The following is an 18,373-nucleotide window of genomic DNA, read 5'->3' on the forward strand; positions in this document are numbered from 1 at the left end:
ACTGCACTGTCTGCGCACACCCCTTCTGATGCCTCTCTCTCTCTCCATCCCTCTCTCTATTTCTCTCTCTCTCGTTTTTTTCTGTGGAGCACTAACATTGTCTGAGAAACCCTCCCATTCAAAATGCATTGGTTTACATTTCGTTCTTTCGAGCACGTTCGTTTCAGATTTTGAGGCAGTCTCCTTAGAAAATCTGAAATATTGACATATATATAACTAGAGGGTGCACTGTACTTTCTGCTCACATTTCTGGACATATTCATGTGATACATTTATTATTTACCATTTTGAGGCTTTTATTTTGAAGAATACAACACGGAAGTCTTATTTATGACAATGCACTTTCAACTGTGTGCTCAGCGTCTCAAAAACGATCCAACCTTTGAATAAAGTTCAATCACGTTCATAACATACACTAGTTGAAAACTGAATAACTTTAAATTCAGAGATAGTTATAGACCTGTCTCGAGAAACGACTGTGGTCTACCGCTGGGGACGCTCCAAGCATGCAGTTGACCTGAAATGAATCGTTTGTTTTCACTTTCACTTTCGGAGAGAAGCCGCTGCTCACACAGGTAAACCGTTTAGTTATTATTAATGCAAAATATTAGTTATATAGTCTATAAGTTATAGACTATATATTATTTTTCAATTCCCTAAAGCCTGAACGAAACAGGCCATACATAGATAGAAATGACTAAAAGTGCACTCTTGATATGTTCTTGAAATGTAGGAAGCACGAGGGTCCTATACTAGAGAGGCAGTTATGTTTCCCTGTCAGGCAGCATAGCTGTTTCCAGTGATCTGATCCGACCTCATAATGGATCAGTCCAACATTGGATCAATCGAATTGATACCCTCCCGTGGCGAGGGGGTGGGTTCGAGGTAGGGGTTGTATGATGTCCCGACGACCCTGTCCGCATGACCCACACACACCTCTTTACTTAGATATGGTCTTTAAACCACTTATATTGTTCACTTTATTCCGTGTGTTACGGATTTGGACTTGTCATAGCTATACCTCAGCCTGGACAGCTATTTTGTTTAAAATAGATATAATATATAAAATATACTTAAATATAATATACTTAAAATATAAATGTAAATATGTCTCCAAAAACTGGGTGTAATACAATGTTAAACTGTGCTCAATGAATTCCAAATATGTCTAAATCTAGCATGTATGTTTATTAGGTGAGTGCTGCATGCAGAGCTCAACTATTGTTCTTCATAAGTTTTCTTCTTGCTTTCTTACCTCATTATTATTCTCTACAAACTTTGGGACCTATCTCCTTCCTCAATTTTTCACCAAGAGACACTGTTCGAATTTTAAAATGTTCTGAATAGTTTGGAATCGCGCGCTTCTTTTCAGATTTTTAAAACATTTTATACTTTAAAGATATTCTTCTTTTAAAATATATCTTTTCAAATCTCTTTTATCTTTTTTAACATGGGAGTCAATAGGAGGCCTTCTGGTACTTCATCTGTTTAAGACGTAACTAAATCATTTTTCAACCGTTTATCTTCGTTCAAACCATTTAACAAATATACACACTTAATATCCAAACGGAATTTCGATATCATTTACATTTTATTCAGAATCACAGTTTTAGTTTCATACCGGCTTCGGTTTCAGTTGGTTTCGTTGATTTACTTAAAGTGTAATTCCGGCGCAAATTGAACCCAGGATCTTTGTTTTGGCATTAAAACCCATCAAATAAGCCTTCCAGATACCTTTTTAATTGAAAATCGAGTATTATAGTTTGCTGGGCGCAATGTTTGGCGTCCAAGTTGTTGGCTCGGCGCATTGAGTTTCGCTTCTAAATTTGCATTTTTGAACCACTAAAATTGTTAAAAATAGCACCAAACCTCTGCAGCAGCATGACTAGGGTCCCTACACATAAAACGAAGCAGAAACAACTTCGTTTGCAAACCCGGAGTTTATTTAAAAAGACAGTTTAACAAGCATAACCGGTAGGTCTGTGTTTACAGGAAGTCCACACAAGTCGATTGCCGAATGATTGACTTGTTTGAGTCGATTGCCGAATGATTGAAATTATAAATTCCAAAACGTTCCTCCTTGAACTGAACTCCGGCGCATTCGGCAATCGACTTGTGTGGACTTCCTGTAAACACGGACCTACCGGTAATGCTTGTTAAACTGTCTTTTTAAATAAACACTGGGTTTGCAAACTATACATTTGACCTTTCAATCCCTTCACTTGATTTAAGCCATTTAGCGTTTCTTTGTGTCTTAATCTATGAGGCTTTATTAAAAAAACAATTCAACCTCACTTTGTAGGCCTATTACAGCGCTCACCGCATTTTCTGCAGGAAATGCATTTTCTAGTTTTTATTACTATCCCTTTTAACGTGGATGTAACATCCAGGTCATACATGTGTTCACAGTCTTGAATGTGGTGGCAACATTCCCTTGGGAATAAAATGATTTCCCATCCTCTTCTTTTATGTTCAGTTCAGTGCCTTATAATCAGTGCCCGATAATTCATTTCAGATCATCTCGTCACCAAAATGTCTCTTAGACAGACATGGAGGTTCTGGAAATCCTCTGCCCACATCCATTTGCAGACAGCTACGAATCAAATATCTGGCCTGACATGAGCTGAAAGTAAAGAGACTATCTGACATCTACTAGTCTTCTCCTTTATATGTTAATGTATGAATTAAAAGTTTGATAATAAAGTGGGTAACCAATTGCCATCAAACATTGATACTTTCACTTTAGGTTGTTCGGATACATTTAATGCATGATCATGAGATCAGCAGTTTCCTGTTTTGCCTCCTTGAGGTTTTCATGAAAGATGTTGATTTCCGGATCTACCAGTTGTGGACTAGTTGCACTAGTGGCTAACTGAGTGCTACTACAGATGTACCAAACTGCTCTCTGAAGTGGGGTCTTAGGGACAGCAGCCACTTGAAAAAAATTGAAGGCAGATTCGTCAGTAAATGGAGGTTCCACTGCCTTGCTTGTTTCTTCATAATAGACATTCAGATCATCCCCATATGGCTTTCAATTTTGGCGGCTGCTGCCGCAATTCATGCTTCCTTTTCCACTTTTTCCGACCTATATTTTATAATAGTTTCCTCCAACTGTAAGGCATGTATGTCCTTTAAAGCAGCAGATTGAAACTCAAGAGCTGCCTTTCAGCGGATGGCATCCTAGCAGCAGTTAGCGAGCCAGTGAACCTGACCCAGCTCTTCCACTCCTCAGCTGCTTATCACTCATGGATGTTTAATAATACGTTTTTGCTCCGATGTTAAGCTAGGAGGTAAGGAGCTAATGTGACCACTTGTCATAACAGTAAGAAAAGCACAACGTTGTGTTTTTTTTCAGCAATTGACCCCAGTGTTTTTTTGCCGTAGTGGACCCATCCCCTTAGGCCGTTTATTTTTTTAATGCAGGATCAAACTTTGTGTGTTCTGCTGTTGTACCTCACAACCCCAGATTGCTAAATTAAACAGTGTTCTCCTTTTCCTACTGTAACCGGTAGGAGTGGTGTAAACACAACGTTCCTTCGCCACCATGCTAGCTGTTCCTCTCCTCGTACTCCTCCTGCTGGAGGCCAGCGTTCCCTCCCTCGCGGCACAGCTACCGGGCAGCGACGCTGCCGGGACGCCTCCCCCCGCCGACCAAGCCTTCCCCTGGGAACGCATGAGGCTCCCCCAGACAGTGGTTCCCCTTCACTACAACCTCACCGTCCACCCCGACATGAACACACTCCGCTTCACCGGCGTGGTCCACATCGAACTGGAGGTCCTAGAAAACACCACGACCATCGTCCTCCACAGCAGCGAGCTGCTCATCTCCAAGGTGACGCTCCTGGTGCCAGGGGGACCTCCGACCCCCCTGCGCTTCCTAGAGCACCCTGCTTCTGAACAGTTAGCTCTTCTTTCCGACCGGGTCCTCAACCAAGGCGGGACGTATGACGTTCTGCTGGAGTTTTCCGCCAACTTGTCAGATAACTATCAGGGCTTCTATAAGAGCAGTTACCGTGCGAGCAGTGGGGAGATCAGGTAGGTGACTATCAGTCTATGTTGTGGATATACAACACTTCCACGGTGATGTTGACCAAATATGTCGATTACAACTGAAGTACTAACAGCTTGACCTCTGTTCCCCAGGTACGTGGCCTCCACCCAGTTTGAGGCCACCAGCGCCCGGGCAGCCTTCCCATGCTTTGACGAGCCAGCGTTCAAAGCTAACTTCACAATTCAGATCGTACGGGAGACACGCCATATCGCCATATCCAACATGCCCAAGGTACATGAGAGTCAGACCTGCTATTGTGTCCACTGTCTGGTTGCTGTGGTGATGTTATTGCTGTGGCCACGGTGGGACCTTGGGGAAAGTGTTACTCTGGTGTTTGTTGACGTTTGTGGTGATGATGGCAGCATATAACACCGCTTTGATGACTGTGTTGTTGTGGTGATTGTGTGGTTCGACTCGAGACGTTCTCCTCCAGGTTGTACTTCTCTCACTGCTCCCCTTCCTCTCCAAGATAAACACAGTAGAGTTGGCCGGGGGCTTGCTGAAGGACTACTTTGACACCAGTGTGAGGATGAGCACATACCTGGTCGCCTTCATCGTGTCCGACTTCCTGTCAGTCAGCAAGACCACCCAACACGGGGTCAAGGTGAGCAGGAGGGGGTTACATGATAACTGAGGAATCTTTAAATGGACATACAATTAACTCTCTAACTCTCAAATCAAACCAATGAGTCATACAATGGACGATCTGATTGGGTGGTTGAATGTTTCATTGACGCATCTTGTCTGTTGTGATTTAGTCATACCTCCCCTTTTATTTATTGATGTGTTAACTGAAACAAAAAGGACATTGATGCACTGAAATTACTTGAGATTACAATGAATTTGATGAAACACAGTTTGCTGATGCTAAATGGACACCTTGATAACCCTTAACCTCTTCATCGCTAAGTCTGTGGCTCCGGTTTATATATATATAACCTACCCAAAGTGAACAGAGTATGAAAATATGACATCCCTCAGATTTCCGTTTACGCGTCACCAGAGAAGATTGACCAGACCTCCTTCGCATTGGACGCTGCGGTCAAGCTGCTGGACTTCTACGATGACTTCTTCGACATCCCCTACCCGCTGCCGAAGCAGGGTATGTGGTCCGGTCCCTCATCATGATTGGTGTACAACCCTTTGCCATCATTATAAATACATTCATAGAACTACAAATATGAACCTTGTGGTAAAAGGGCCACGACAACTTTATATGGGTATGAAATAAAGCAATAATAATATGGTTTATATTATAAATAAGAGCTTTGGACTATTTAAAGATATATCCTGCTCTAAAACGTAACAAAAATTCATATCAACAAAATATATCATGTATTTAGAAGATGTTGGAAAAGGACAATATTACAATAATTCTGTAATGCTTTATGATTTGCTTGATGATTACTCGAGTACACCTCTGCACCCCTAGTCTCACGATCTGAACGTTTAGGGAGAATATTTTTTTTTACATGTAATCAGATAAGATGAGTTCAAGTGAGATGTTATGAAGCCCTTGACTTTATCCCACAATGTATGTGGAACAGAAAACGAGCCTCTAAGAAAAACAATCTTCCATCTGCAATTTAAAATGTTCACTCTGTGAGAGACTGTAAAAATGCAATCTAGAGGCTCTGAATGCAGAAAAGTTCACAATGTAGCACACTATGTTCAGAAAGACCAAAATTGAAGGTTAACAATCCTGGGATGTCTTTAGTAATCAAGAATCCGTGGTGAATGAAACTCTATCCATCGGACACCACCTACTCCTCAGCCATGCAAGAGTCCTTGTTGGGACTCCTTCTATTATCACTTTAAGTAGGAATAATTCTATTCTTTGCATTGAGTGAATGCTAAAAATCATAGTCCCATTTAGTTTTTTCCCTTTTTTCCCCTCTTCAAACAAGTTAAAACCAGCACAGTCGTAGTGGTATGTCCAGAGTAGATTAGAGAAAATGCAAATGTACTCAAATCGATCCAAATAGATGTTGTGTTGTTGATCCCTGCAGACCTGGTGGCCATCCCTGACTTCCAGGCGGGGGCGATGGAGAACTGGGGTCTGACCACCTACAGGGAGGCAGGCCTGCTCTTCCAACCCAAGTCCTCAGCCTCCGACAAGCTGGGCATCACCATGGTGATCGCTCACGAGCTGGCCCACCAGGTAACCTTTCACCTGGATCTTGCATTTCACTAGCTAGGGATATGGAGATAAAAATGAAAAATAAATACTATTTTAAATGTACAATATGCAAGATTTGTTATTTTATGCTAGCTCCAGGCTACACTTTGATGAGGTTAGACATGAGATTCCTGTACGTTGCTGCAGAGTCAAAAAAATTAACAAAGATCCCTGTAGTCTTTAAGTGAGCGTCTACATGAAATAGTTTTTAGCACCTTTTTAAAAGGATAAATATATTGCTGGCTCAGGTATACGGAGCAGTATTATGTACAGTATGTGTGTGTGTGTGTGTGTGTGTGCGTGTGTGTGTGCGTGCGTGCGTGCGTGCGTGCGTGCGTGCGTGCGTGCGTGCGTGCGTGCGTGCGTGCGTGCGTGCGTGCGTGCGTGCGTGTGTGAAGCTAATATAGGAGATGGTTGTTTTAATTAGCAAGAGCTTCAGGTTTCATGTACCAAAGAGCCATGGTATGATGGTGCTTCATGCTGCATCACATGCTGACACACACACATTAATTAGCACTTCAGATGGCTGTAGATCAGTCTGATCAGGGTTTGATTTGCTGGAGAGTGCATTGTCTCTACAATCCAAAACCCAATGATCCACCTACTCAGCTAGAATGGATGGTAGTCATTCAGCTAATGATTTTAGCTGAATGTCTTCTCTTTTACTTTTTAATTGATATTTTTAATTGAACTATTAATATCATCACATTTCTAAAGCTCTGCTGTGTAACCTTTTCACGTTTCGTTTGTACTTTTGTTCAAGTAGTATTGAAGTTACTAAATGTCTAGATTCAAAGTAGTATATCAATGACTCGATCTACCCAGTGAATCTCTCAAAATTGAATTTGGTCCTTGCTGACCAATGACGATTATTATTTAATAACGAGAGGATGTGATATTAAACGCATACCGGGCAAATATTTAGTAATGGGGAAAACCAAATGTGTTTTAATTTGATTAGAATCATAGCAAATACAGTACATCTCACTTCTACATGGATTACAGACAGGATATATATAATACATAATTGCTTGTAGTTCTATTCATCTGTGAGTAAATTAACAATTTATCTCTTAAAGAAGATCAAAATGAGTTTGGCATATCCAGGGGTGAGATGGCTAACTGGGTTTCCTGTTGTTGTCTAGTGGTTTGGGAACCTGGTCACCATGGAGTGGTGGAACGACTTGTGGCTCAACGAGGGCTTCGCCAAGTTCATGGAGTTTGTCTCGGTGGACATCACCTACCCCGAGCTTCAAGTGGTGAGAGCTCCGGAGACGTGTAGTACTCAACCCTTCTACACCTTCTATACACCTGGTACCTTCTATACACCTGGCACCTTCTATACACCTGGCACCTTCTCTACACCTGGTACTGGGTGGCATTTGCTCAGGAGGTAGAGCAAGTTGACTGGTAACCCGAAGGTTGCTAGTTCGATCCCTGACTTCTCCTAGCTGAGTCTCGAGGTGTCTCTGAGCATGGAACCTCACCCTGACTACCACTGACGAGCTGGCTGGCGCCCTGCATGGTTGAATCCGCTGTCAATGTGTGAATGATTGGTTGTAAGTCGCTTTGAATAAAAGTGTCAGCAAAAGCCCCTCAATGTAAATCCCCTAAAAGGTACCTTCTATAAACCTGCCACACTGTCATCAGGCAGGAAACTAATTTCACTTCCCTAACCCTCCACCTTTCTGACCTCTTCATTGACTTGTCCCTCCTCCCATAGGATGACTTCTTTCTGGGCAAATGCTTCAACGCCATGGAGGTCGACTCTCTCACCTCCTCCCATCCCGTCTCCACCCCGGTGGAAACCCCCTCCCAGATCTGGGAGATGTTTGATGACGTCTCGTACAGCAAGGTGCCGTCCTTTTTTAACCCTTATCCCGGTGGAACACATTGAAGTCGTCTCAAGGGCAACCGGGAATTATACAACAGAATGAACCACATTTATAAAACACAAAATACAACAGAATGTACCACATTTATAACACACAACATACAACAGAATGTACCACATTTATATAGCGGAATATATAACACAATGTAAAACATTAATATAACAGAGCATACATCACAATGTACAACATTTATATAAAAACAAGCAACAGAATGTACAACATTTATATAACAGAACGAACAACAGAATGTTCGTTCCAAATCTCCCATTTGGTTACCCGTCTCCCCAGATTTGGACTAGGAAGGTGAGACACCAGAATATCGAGTATCGAGGCTAGTATAAAGGGATCAAATTTCCACCTTAAATTCCCAGGGAATCTGAAAAGGACGAAAAGGACAGAAAAAAGGAATGCCTGTAATTACGACACCGGAACGGGAGGCCAGAGGTTCATGGTGTGTCCGTGTGTGTGTGTTCATGATGTGTCTGTGTGTTTGTGTTCATTGTGTGTCCGTGTGTGTGTGTTCATGATGTGTCCGTGTGTGTGTGTTCATGGTGTGTCCGTGTCAAGGGCGGCTGGTGGTTTTTAAAGTGGGGGAGGAAGGACTGCGTGCTGGGTAGCAATTGGCCTGCTTGCACTGCTAGTGGCGTATGGTGGCATAAGTATGTGAGACTCAAGGTGTTTTAATTATGTGAATTGATACAAATCCACCAGTGGCAGCATTGTACTTTGAAAGCTGGTGGGCAGCATGAGCATGTCTTGGACTACAAGGGCAGAAGGAGAGGATGCAAAGCCAATTAGTCAAATCAGGCCTACCCTTGATTTGTAAAAGTAAATAAAAAATTCTGGGCCTATCATTTGGCCTATTTTTGCCCTCAATGACTGAAGCTATTGGTTGTAATTTGGCTATGTATATTTTCAGCTACAATTGATTTAAGAAAAATTAAGACAAAAAGGGATGTCATTTAAAATGCATCATGCTCTGAATCATTCACTAACATCCTTTCCACAATATCAAACAGAAGAACAATAAGAACATTATTTCACAATTTTTTACATTGGCTATAAGCATAACATTGTTTGAGCCAAATGTGAATGCTAATGGGTGTTTCAGAATGTTGGTCATGGTGTTAAGCCAATTAAGATTGAGGGACGTCATTTATAGATCAAGTCAATCCTCCTTGCGGGCTCCGCATCCCGGCAACGAGCAGCCCGGCTGCGGGGTTAGCAGCCCGGCCGAAGGCAACTGAAATGTCAATATAAGCGAACAGAGCCGCACTGTACCGCAATGAACACTAGCACACTGCTCGGTGGAAACGAGGCATACGACTGAGCAGGTTGGTTGGTTCTCGTAGCCTAGACTTGAGGGGATAACCCCTCCCTCCAGGCTGTCCCCCGCCAGGGCTCCCACTTATTGGTTCATAGGGCAGCCATGCGCTATGAACAGACGTAGGCGGGATCCAGATCTCTTAGCTAGTCCCACCCACTCAGAGGAGGACTTTCCTCCTCTCCTATTGAACCCCATGTTATTCACCGGCCGCCAACACTTTCGGGGAAATGAATGGGAGTCAATGGAGGCTGAGGGAGGAACGTCCTCCCTGAAGTAATTTTCAATAGGCCGAGGAAAACAAACATTACATATACAAAGGCATTAAAGAAGTCATATTTAAGGGCATTCATTCATTCCAGTAGTCTGGGCAATCTACATTTATTATTCTCAACAATGTTATGTTAATGTTCTCACTGGTCTGTATGTGTGAACGCAGGGGGCCTGCATCCTGAACATGCTGCGGGACTTCCTGACCCCAGAGGCCTTCAATGAGGGCATCATCCGCTACCTCCGTCGCTACAGCTACCAGAACACCGTCAATCGCCACCTCTGGCAGAGCCTCTCCAACGTGAGTAGGCGTCCCCACCGTCCTCATGTGTATGTTCTTCCAATTATTATTTTGTCCTCTGCTCGTACTCTCAAAATAATCATGATCAATTACAGTTAATACAGAGAATTCTGTGAGGCTTTCTTTGTCAGACATTGTAAGGCAACAGGATTTCTGGAAGTAGAGGTCAATCGTAGCTAGCTAGCTAACGTGTCCTAGTGTGGTTACATGCGAGTCAAGGAGTTGTGTGTCCCCCCCCAACAGGTGTGTAAGTCCGACCAGTTCGAGGTGGGCGGAGTCCAGCAGAAGGCCTTCTGCTCCGAGGGGAAGCTGCGACCCGAGGGCTTTGTAAGTACCGACGTACCTCCATTCTCTGACAACTTTAGCAGCCAGGGAAGTAGAGCGTATGCCCCCCCATGCTGGGAATACCCATGATCCTCTGCTGAATACGCCTCAAGATCTACGGCACTTACTGTTTTCTCGTTTGTCTGCTTCGATGCTTTAAACAGCAGGAATTTGATTGGCCGGGATTTTGAATATCGTGGAGTGACCCTGTGTTTGAGTACTGACAGGGACGGTGGCAAAATGTTACAGAACTTTCTGTTGTACAACAAATATCCGGCAGACTTTGCATTGTGTGACTTCTTGAATATAAAATATATTATAATATAATAAAAAAAAGAAACATGGGATTTTACTATAGAATTGTAATGATTGTGGTTGTTTGAATGTGTGTGTACGTGTGCGTGTAGAAATGGTACACAGACGACGAGTTGGACGTGGGCACCATCATGGACACCTGGACGCTGCAGGAGGGCTTCCCATTGGTCACGGTGGAGGTGAAAGGCCGCGAGGTCAGGCTCCATCAGGAACGCTACCTCAAGAAGGACGGTCCCGCCCTCAGCGACGGGTAAAGACTACAGAGCTCACCCAGGGAACCTCTGTTCGGGCAGGGCCATTATGTCCAATAAAAACGTGCAGACGATCCTCCGGTATTTTCAGTCAACCAAGGTGTAATAAATGAGTAGGGGTCCAACATCGATCAATCGATCAACAGAAAAAAATATTCTAATGTAATTAGATATTTGACTAATTGAGGACATTGTTAATGTGTGTTCTCCTACCTTTACTTCATGGTGTGTTAAAAGAGATGATTCTTACTGTCATGGTCACCAATGTCTTCATCAGCATTAATGCTGTGCGTCGATAGGTTCCTGTGGAAGATCCCGTTGACCTACAAAACCAGCCACTCAAACACCATCCAACGCTTTCTGCTGGAGAACAAAACTGGTGAGAACCCTGTAACTTTTGAGGTCAATGCCCAACCCATTTCATATTGTGCCACCAAACCGAGAATGATACAGAGTCTTAGTAATCAACTGAATTTATCAAATTAATGAATTATTGTTATCTTAGAAACACATTTAACCACCACAACGAAGAAAACTAATAAGGTTTACTGATCTCTGATCCATATAAGGTCATATGGATGTCGGGGTGTGCATTATGTTTAGTAAACACAAACTGTGACTTTAGATAGGCTGTGAAATACTTTTATTCAGACCTATGCTTTTAGGGGTGACTAAGGTTCCCAGATTCAAACTTACTTGATTTGGGCAACTAAAGTTGGGTTCATGACAACAAGTTTCTCATTATGCACATTTAATTAGATACAATAAAAGTATACTGTAAAAAGAGGTCAGAAAACTGAATTATTACAGTTTTTCTCGATTGTATACACACAAAATATGGAACTATGCACACAATTCTCAAAATGTAAAGCTCATCTATCAACTACAAGACTCCAGATTGCTTAACTCTAAGCACAATTCCACTGTTTCCCCATTTTTGCTGAACTCTAAGCACAAATATAATCATTTAGCACACTTGGTTCATCTGGATCACACTGGCCTTCAAAACGCAACAACTAATTACCAATAAGTCTTAGCCACTTCTCACCTGTTCAAACTTAACTGGCAAAACACTTCAATCATGTGTCAGAGCATTAAAGAGGACTCGGTGAGCTCTACCTTGTTGTAGATATGGTCCTTTTGCCTGATCGGGATTGGAGCTGGGATACATACTGATTTACATGTAGATCTGTTTCACCTCATTTAGATTCTTATTTTTATTTTTGGTTGGCCTACGAAAAGTTTTTTATGCAATCAGTTCAGCTAAACATTTTACTGTATTACAGTAAAAAAAAAAAAATTGCTTTGTTACCTTTTTTACTGATTTCATCATTACATCCCCCGAAAGACAGCCTAACATTTTCTTACCGTAGTGTTTTTCATTTTACTTATCAGTGCAATTATTGTACTGTAATTTACCCAAATAGGTAACATTGGTGTATTGTCAGAACAATGTTGCTGCATCAACTATAGATGTACAGAATGACTCTGGGAAGCTGGGATTGTGAGTTTAGCCCATTGGAGCTCATTGGATAGACAAATATGCATTGTATTCTATTCTGATACGATTGTGTCAATGCAATATTTATATGATATATTCACAGTACTGTTTTACAATATGGCATCCGTCTTTATACTATATGTACCACCTAATTGCAACTTTAAAAAAGAAAGCTATTTCTAAACAATTTTATACATTGGAATATGTAACATGGACTCATAAAGCCAAAAAATATGTAAATAGTATTGATGTTGTGTTTGTGTTTTGAATCACACCAGTGTTTAATTGATGCTGTCTAAGATATTCATTTGATAGCAGTTTTTACTGTTTGGTGGAAAAAAAGTTTTGAGAAGAATTTGTGTTGACAAAATGATTTACTCTTCTCAGGTTTGTGTTTTGAGAAATTGAGCTATAGTTTCAGAAAACGTGTTTAAATGATTGAGGAAAACTGCAATGTCATTATTTATTGGCTATTTCAAATCAAATTGGCCGATGGATCAGGACCCGATAAGGGACCACTGACCGAGAGCCACTGGTACATGGGCCCAACAATGGCTTCAGTCACGCTGACCCAATGGTTTCATGTCTGAGTGGGTCCAACGTGTACCTGTCCCTGCAGACGTCCTGTACCTGGAGGAGGAGGTGGACTGGGTCAAGTTCAACGTGGACATGAGCGGCTACTACATGGTGCACTACCAGGGGCAGGGCTGGAGCGGCCTGACCCGCCTGCTGCAGACCAACCACACGGCCCTGAGCAGCAGCGACCGCGCCAGCCTCATCAACAATGTCTTCCAGCTGGTCAGGTCAGGGCTCCCCTTTTATCGCATTTACACTTCCATTTAGGGCAGTTAACAGACGCTTTAATCCAAATAAATGTACAAAGGTTCATTCACACACGTTTACTCACTGACGGTGGTGTCATCCACACAAGGCCACAGACATCTCGTTAGGTCTCTTGCTTGGGGACACCTCGATAGCAGGGGCTGGTGATCAAACTAGTATCATTCCGGTTCCAAGACAAACAGCTAGGGCTGTACGGTATGGACTAAAATGTATATCAGGGTATGATCTGAGGCATAGATAGTCAGGATGTGTCAATTTTATCTTTTAATTTCGGTATAAATGCTTCTTACGGGGTAAAATACTGGTAAGGCAGCAAAACGGCATGAAAAAAAAATGCTAATCTTTTTCTCAAGTTACTTCCATCTCTGAAAAACACTAATGTTTAATAGTATGGATATCTTCGCGGACCTTACCACGTGTGGACCTTGCCGTATAGTTTTGGCATCTCAATTTGGCTGAAGTGTGTGCGGGCAGGTAACGCGTACCTGGGATCTAGTGTTTTGACCATCTCTTTAAAGCCTTTTCTATCGACATTTTGAAAGGGAACCATTTTCTTACACAGGAAAACAGTGACGGCGTTTGTCAACTCGTTCCACCGCTAGCTTTTTTAGTCGTAAGGACTGGCTTTGGAAAATGCCTGCGGAAGTGATGTGGAAGAGATGCAGAGTGAAGGGAAGCTTGCGCAATAGCATACTATAGCGATACTGCCTGAGAAGGCAGTATCGCTGTCAAATCTGTCAGTAACTTTGCGCCGAATTGAAAAAGGAACTACGTTTCGTTACCATATTTTCAGTAGTTGCGCGTAACTTTACTTTTTACCTGAAAAAGTAGATACATTACTGTTTTAAGGGGCTACTTACTTTGTAACGCGTTACACACAACACTGTCTACCAGTAACACCGGTCTCAGGGTAACGTCAAAATCCATACCGTAGCGCAAATTCACACCGTTGTATTTTCTATACCGTTTATACCGTACACTCCTACAACCTGCTCTACCTCCTAAACTAAGCATAACTGGGATGGCAACTGATTATTATCTATAAATAGATTTTCTGCTATAATAATTGCTATGTGGTCTCTCTTGCAAATGAGATGCCTCTCTGAGACTCACCTGAATAAATGCAAGGTACTTAAAAGGAGAACTTTAAGTACTTTTTTTGTGGAAACATACAAAATGCACGTTGTGAATGTACATCGTCAAAATAACAACATATTGATTAATCTCTCTCAACACGCGGGAGAGGATTAAAGGTGGTATGTGTGTGTGTCCCAGTGTGGGCAAGGTGACGCTGGACACGGCCCTGGAGCTGTCCTTGTACCTGTCCCGGGAGATGGAGCCCCTGGCGGTCACCCAGGGCCTCAGCGAGCTGGTGCCCATCTACAAGCTGATGGAGAAGAGGGACATGAAGACGCTGGAGAACCAGATGAAGGTTCGCCTGACGCCAACCGTGCATAAGCCCCCACACAGTCCCCCAAAAGTTCTGATTCAAGAATAAGCCATTAGTGAAAATACTTGGGCAAAACCCACCCTCTCCCTCACTGCAACATATCTCCAGCAGCTCTCTTGTGCCTTGTTTCACTCAACATAACGATAAACCTAGGTACCTATGCTTGTGAAATGTGCATTTGAGAAATTACATTTTCAGAGAAATGTAATTAATATATGTATGATTTTGTTTTCATTTTCGTTTCTTGAACTGGTTCAAATCCCTTATACATACTTACTGTCAGTAAGGGGTACACAAACAGTATTGACCTCATTTGGACATCCTGTTGCTGCTGGTTCTGTTCTCTACGGGGGAGCGTCCACTGCGTCCCTGCATGTTGGGGCTGCGTGGACCGGAGGGGAGCGTCGCTGGACTGAACCATTCGGCCTTCTAACAATGGCTTCAGTTAAAGTGGGTGAAATGCGTTCCTCTCAGAGCTACATCGTGGAGCTGTTACAGACCCTCATCGACCAGCAGACGTGGAGCGACTCCGGGTCGGTCTCTGAGAGGGTGCTGAGGAGCTACCTGCTGATGTTTGCTTGCGTGCGCAACCATGTGCCCTGCGTGGAAAAGGCCAGCAGGCTCTTCCACAGCTGGAAGGCCCTGGACGGCAACATGAGGTCAGTCTCCCTTTACCTGATCTCCAACCCTGAACCCCTCTCTTTGGTCCTGATGTAAGAGCTATCAGGAGGGTAATCTGTAAGAAAGGTCCACCCGTAACGTATTAGTGAGGGAAATTAGTTTGTGAGAATGTCTGTTCTGATCAACATTGCACCTGCCACTGTATGAGAACATTTTGATTTAAGACCACTCCAGACTCTTTCTGACCCATAATGGCACCTCTTCTAGGCTTCGGCTGTCGTTTTCTTTTAGACCTTCCTGAATGTGTACTGTGTGTGGATGATGGTTTAAGCCACCGCAACTGGCCGAGTCTGTTGCACACCTGTTTCACATTCAGTCATCAGTGTGCACAGGTTAAACCAGGCATCACCACACACACTCAGGGAGATCTCCTGCATGGCAACATGGCGCATTAGGCCATTATGTACAAACTTCTACCATGAAATGGATTCCTTTGTCTGGAGGAGCCCATTAAGGTCCCCTAGGTGGCGTACAGCATTGGACATGGATGGTTGAACCTGTGCACACTGAGCAATTTAAATTATTATGTTGCTTATAATAGCTGCATATTACAGCATATTATGAATACATTTTTTAATCTATGCAGACGAGGTTCCCCACAGGGTCAGGAATGAATGAACAGTCTTGTTAATGTTTGTCTTCTGCTCAACCTTAGTCCCTGTAGGATGTCAAGGTCTTCTATGTTCATCCCTCTCCAGTCTCCCCAGTGACATCAGCCTCTGCGTGTTTGCTATTGGAGCCCGCACTCCAGAGGGGTGGGACTTCCTGTATGAGATGTACGGCCGTTCCCCGGACACGTCAGTCAAGAGCCGCATAGAGATGGCGCTCTCCTTCAGCCCCCTGACGGACAAACTCCACATGTGGGTCTGCGTTGTAGACGGTTGGATTGGCAGTAAAACACTGTTCTGGGCAATTCAGTTGTCTTCTTCCTTCCATTGCCTTTCAATTTCTCTGGTCTTTCCATGTCTCCCTTCCCCTTGCTGAGCTCTCACTCATACATTTGTTGATTGTTTTCTCTCTCTCTCTCTCTCTCTCTCTCTCTCTCTCTCTCTCTCTCTCTCTCTCTCTCTCTCTCTCTCTCTGTCTCTCTCTCTCAGACTGCTGGAGGAGAGTTTTCGTGGGGATGTTCTGAAGACCCAGGATCTTCCCCATGTGGTGATCGCTGTTAGCAAGAACCCCCATGGCTACAAGCTAGCATGGGACTTCCTCCGGGCAAACTGGCCGGCCCTGATCAAGAAGTCAGTCTGCCTCTCGTCTCATGTCATTCACATGTGTTTGAAAGGGTTGACCTTGGCATGGTGGCTCAATGGTTTGCACAGATCACGTCACTGCAACAAGGACCGGGGTTCGAACCCAACTGGGATCTGACTGGGGTCTTTCTACGTTGGGATTATCAGTACACATACCGAAAAGCTTTCCTTTTCCAAAGTGCAGCGCCCATAGTTCAGACCTCTCAGAAAGACAGTCCATCTCAATGGGTAATCCTTCAACACAGTTGACCTGTATAATATACTTATATTTGGCCGGATGCACAAAACATTGGCTTTTAACATTGGACTGTTCAATGCATATTTTTGACGACTTTTTGACGAAAACTGTTATATATTAATATAATAACCAGATTAGCTTATAAACCTGCCACCATCAGTGTTAACTAGCTTCTAAAGAGGAATTGTATCATCTCATGAACACTTTCCATCAGTGATCTACAGTTGTTGAGTGATAATATTCATAAGGTTTTAATTTGTGTGCAGTAAATTAGTTAATACATTTACTTTTGAAGTAAATACATTTTAAGTGAATATCTGTGTGTGTGTGTGTGTGTGTGTGTGTGTGTGTGTGTTTTGTGTTGTCTGAGAAGGTTTGGGGAAGGCTCAAGCTCCATAGCTGAAATGGTGACCGGGGTAACTGACCAGTACTCCACCCCACAAATGCTGAAAGAGGTGAGAACACGCACACACACACACGCACGCACGCACGCACGCACGCACGCACGCACGCACACACACACACACACACACACACACACACACACTCGCGCACACACACTCGCGCACACACACACACACACACACACACACACACACACACACACACACACACACACACACACACACACACACACACACACATAAACAGATTTTTAAACAATATCTGGTGAAAACACCTCCTATTTTGTCTACTACTATTGTGTCTTAACAAACCTTCAAAAGTAGCAATTACAAGTTTTCAACGTTTGTCAGAATTCACATTTATCAAGGTTAATCCTTTTAAATCATTTGCATGGACTCGTCTGCACACTGCAATTGTTCTCTCCTTCTTAACACTTATTTCTTCAGGTTCAGGAGTTCTTTGGCTCCCTGACCAAGGAGATGGGCTCAGAGCTGAGGTGCATTCAGCAGACGTACGAGACCATTGAGTTGAATATCCGATGGGTGGACAAACACCTGCCCCTGCTGCAGGCCTGGCTGGACAAACACACGAGCAGAGGGAACACGCAACATACTCGACACGAGGACCTTTAGGTCCATCCGTTAACGCTGGCAATGGAAGTGGGTTGCCCACTGTGAAGACTACTGTCTGAATAGACTTTCCCAAAACATCCAACACTTATTGTTCGGCTTGATGAACCATTTACGTAGGAGTCCCACATGGGGCCGTCTGAGTTCCCCCCCCTTTTTTTCCTTTTTTTTTAAAACTCAGAATTCTGAGTTTACGTCAGAATTCTGAGTTTAAAGTCAGAATTCGGAGGTTAAAGTTAGAATTCTGACTTCAAAGTCAGAACTATGGAATTCTGACTTTTAAGTCAGAACTATGGAATTCTGAGAAGTAAGTCATAATTCTGAGTTTTAGAATTCTGAGATTAAAGTCAGAACTATGGAATTCTGAGAATAAAGTTAGAATTCTGATATTAAAGTCAAGATTCTGATATTAAACTCTGAATTCTGAGATTAAAGTCAGAATTCTGAGATTAAAGTCAGAAGTCTG

At 43.0% G+C, this 18,373-nt stretch overlaps 1 protein-coding gene across 1 annotated transcript; it reads left to right on the forward strand.

Moving 5' to 3' along the window:
* Window positions 1-337: 337 nt before the first annotated feature.
* On the forward strand, window positions 338-18,335 carry LOC115545237 (endoplasmic reticulum aminopeptidase 1). The gene is made up of 19 exons (XM_030358191.1): window positions 338-575; window positions 3,513-4,035; window positions 4,144-4,282; window positions 4,521-4,655; window positions 5,033-5,153; window positions 6,061-6,212; window positions 7,376-7,489; window positions 7,954-8,085; window positions 9,889-10,020; window positions 10,264-10,347; window positions 10,752-10,909; window positions 11,210-11,289; window positions 13,031-13,214; window positions 14,530-14,686; window positions 15,179-15,363; window positions 16,084-16,245; window positions 16,483-16,623; window positions 17,247-17,328; window positions 17,725-18,335. Exons 2-19 carry the CDS (start codon window positions 3,545-3,547, stop codon window positions 17,908-17,910), a joined length of 2,835 nt encoding a protein of 944 aa, XP_030214051.1. The 5' UTR covers window positions 338-575; window positions 3,513-3,544; the 3' UTR covers window positions 17,911-18,335.
* Window positions 18,336-18,373: the final 38 nt, after the last annotated feature.

Source organism: Gadus morhua, chromosome 6, assembly GCF_902167405.1.
Source record: "Gadus morhua chromosome 6, gadMor3.0, whole genome shotgun sequence".
Classification (NCBI taxonomy): Eukaryota; Metazoa; Chordata; class Actinopteri; order Gadiformes; family Gadidae; genus Gadus; species Gadus morhua.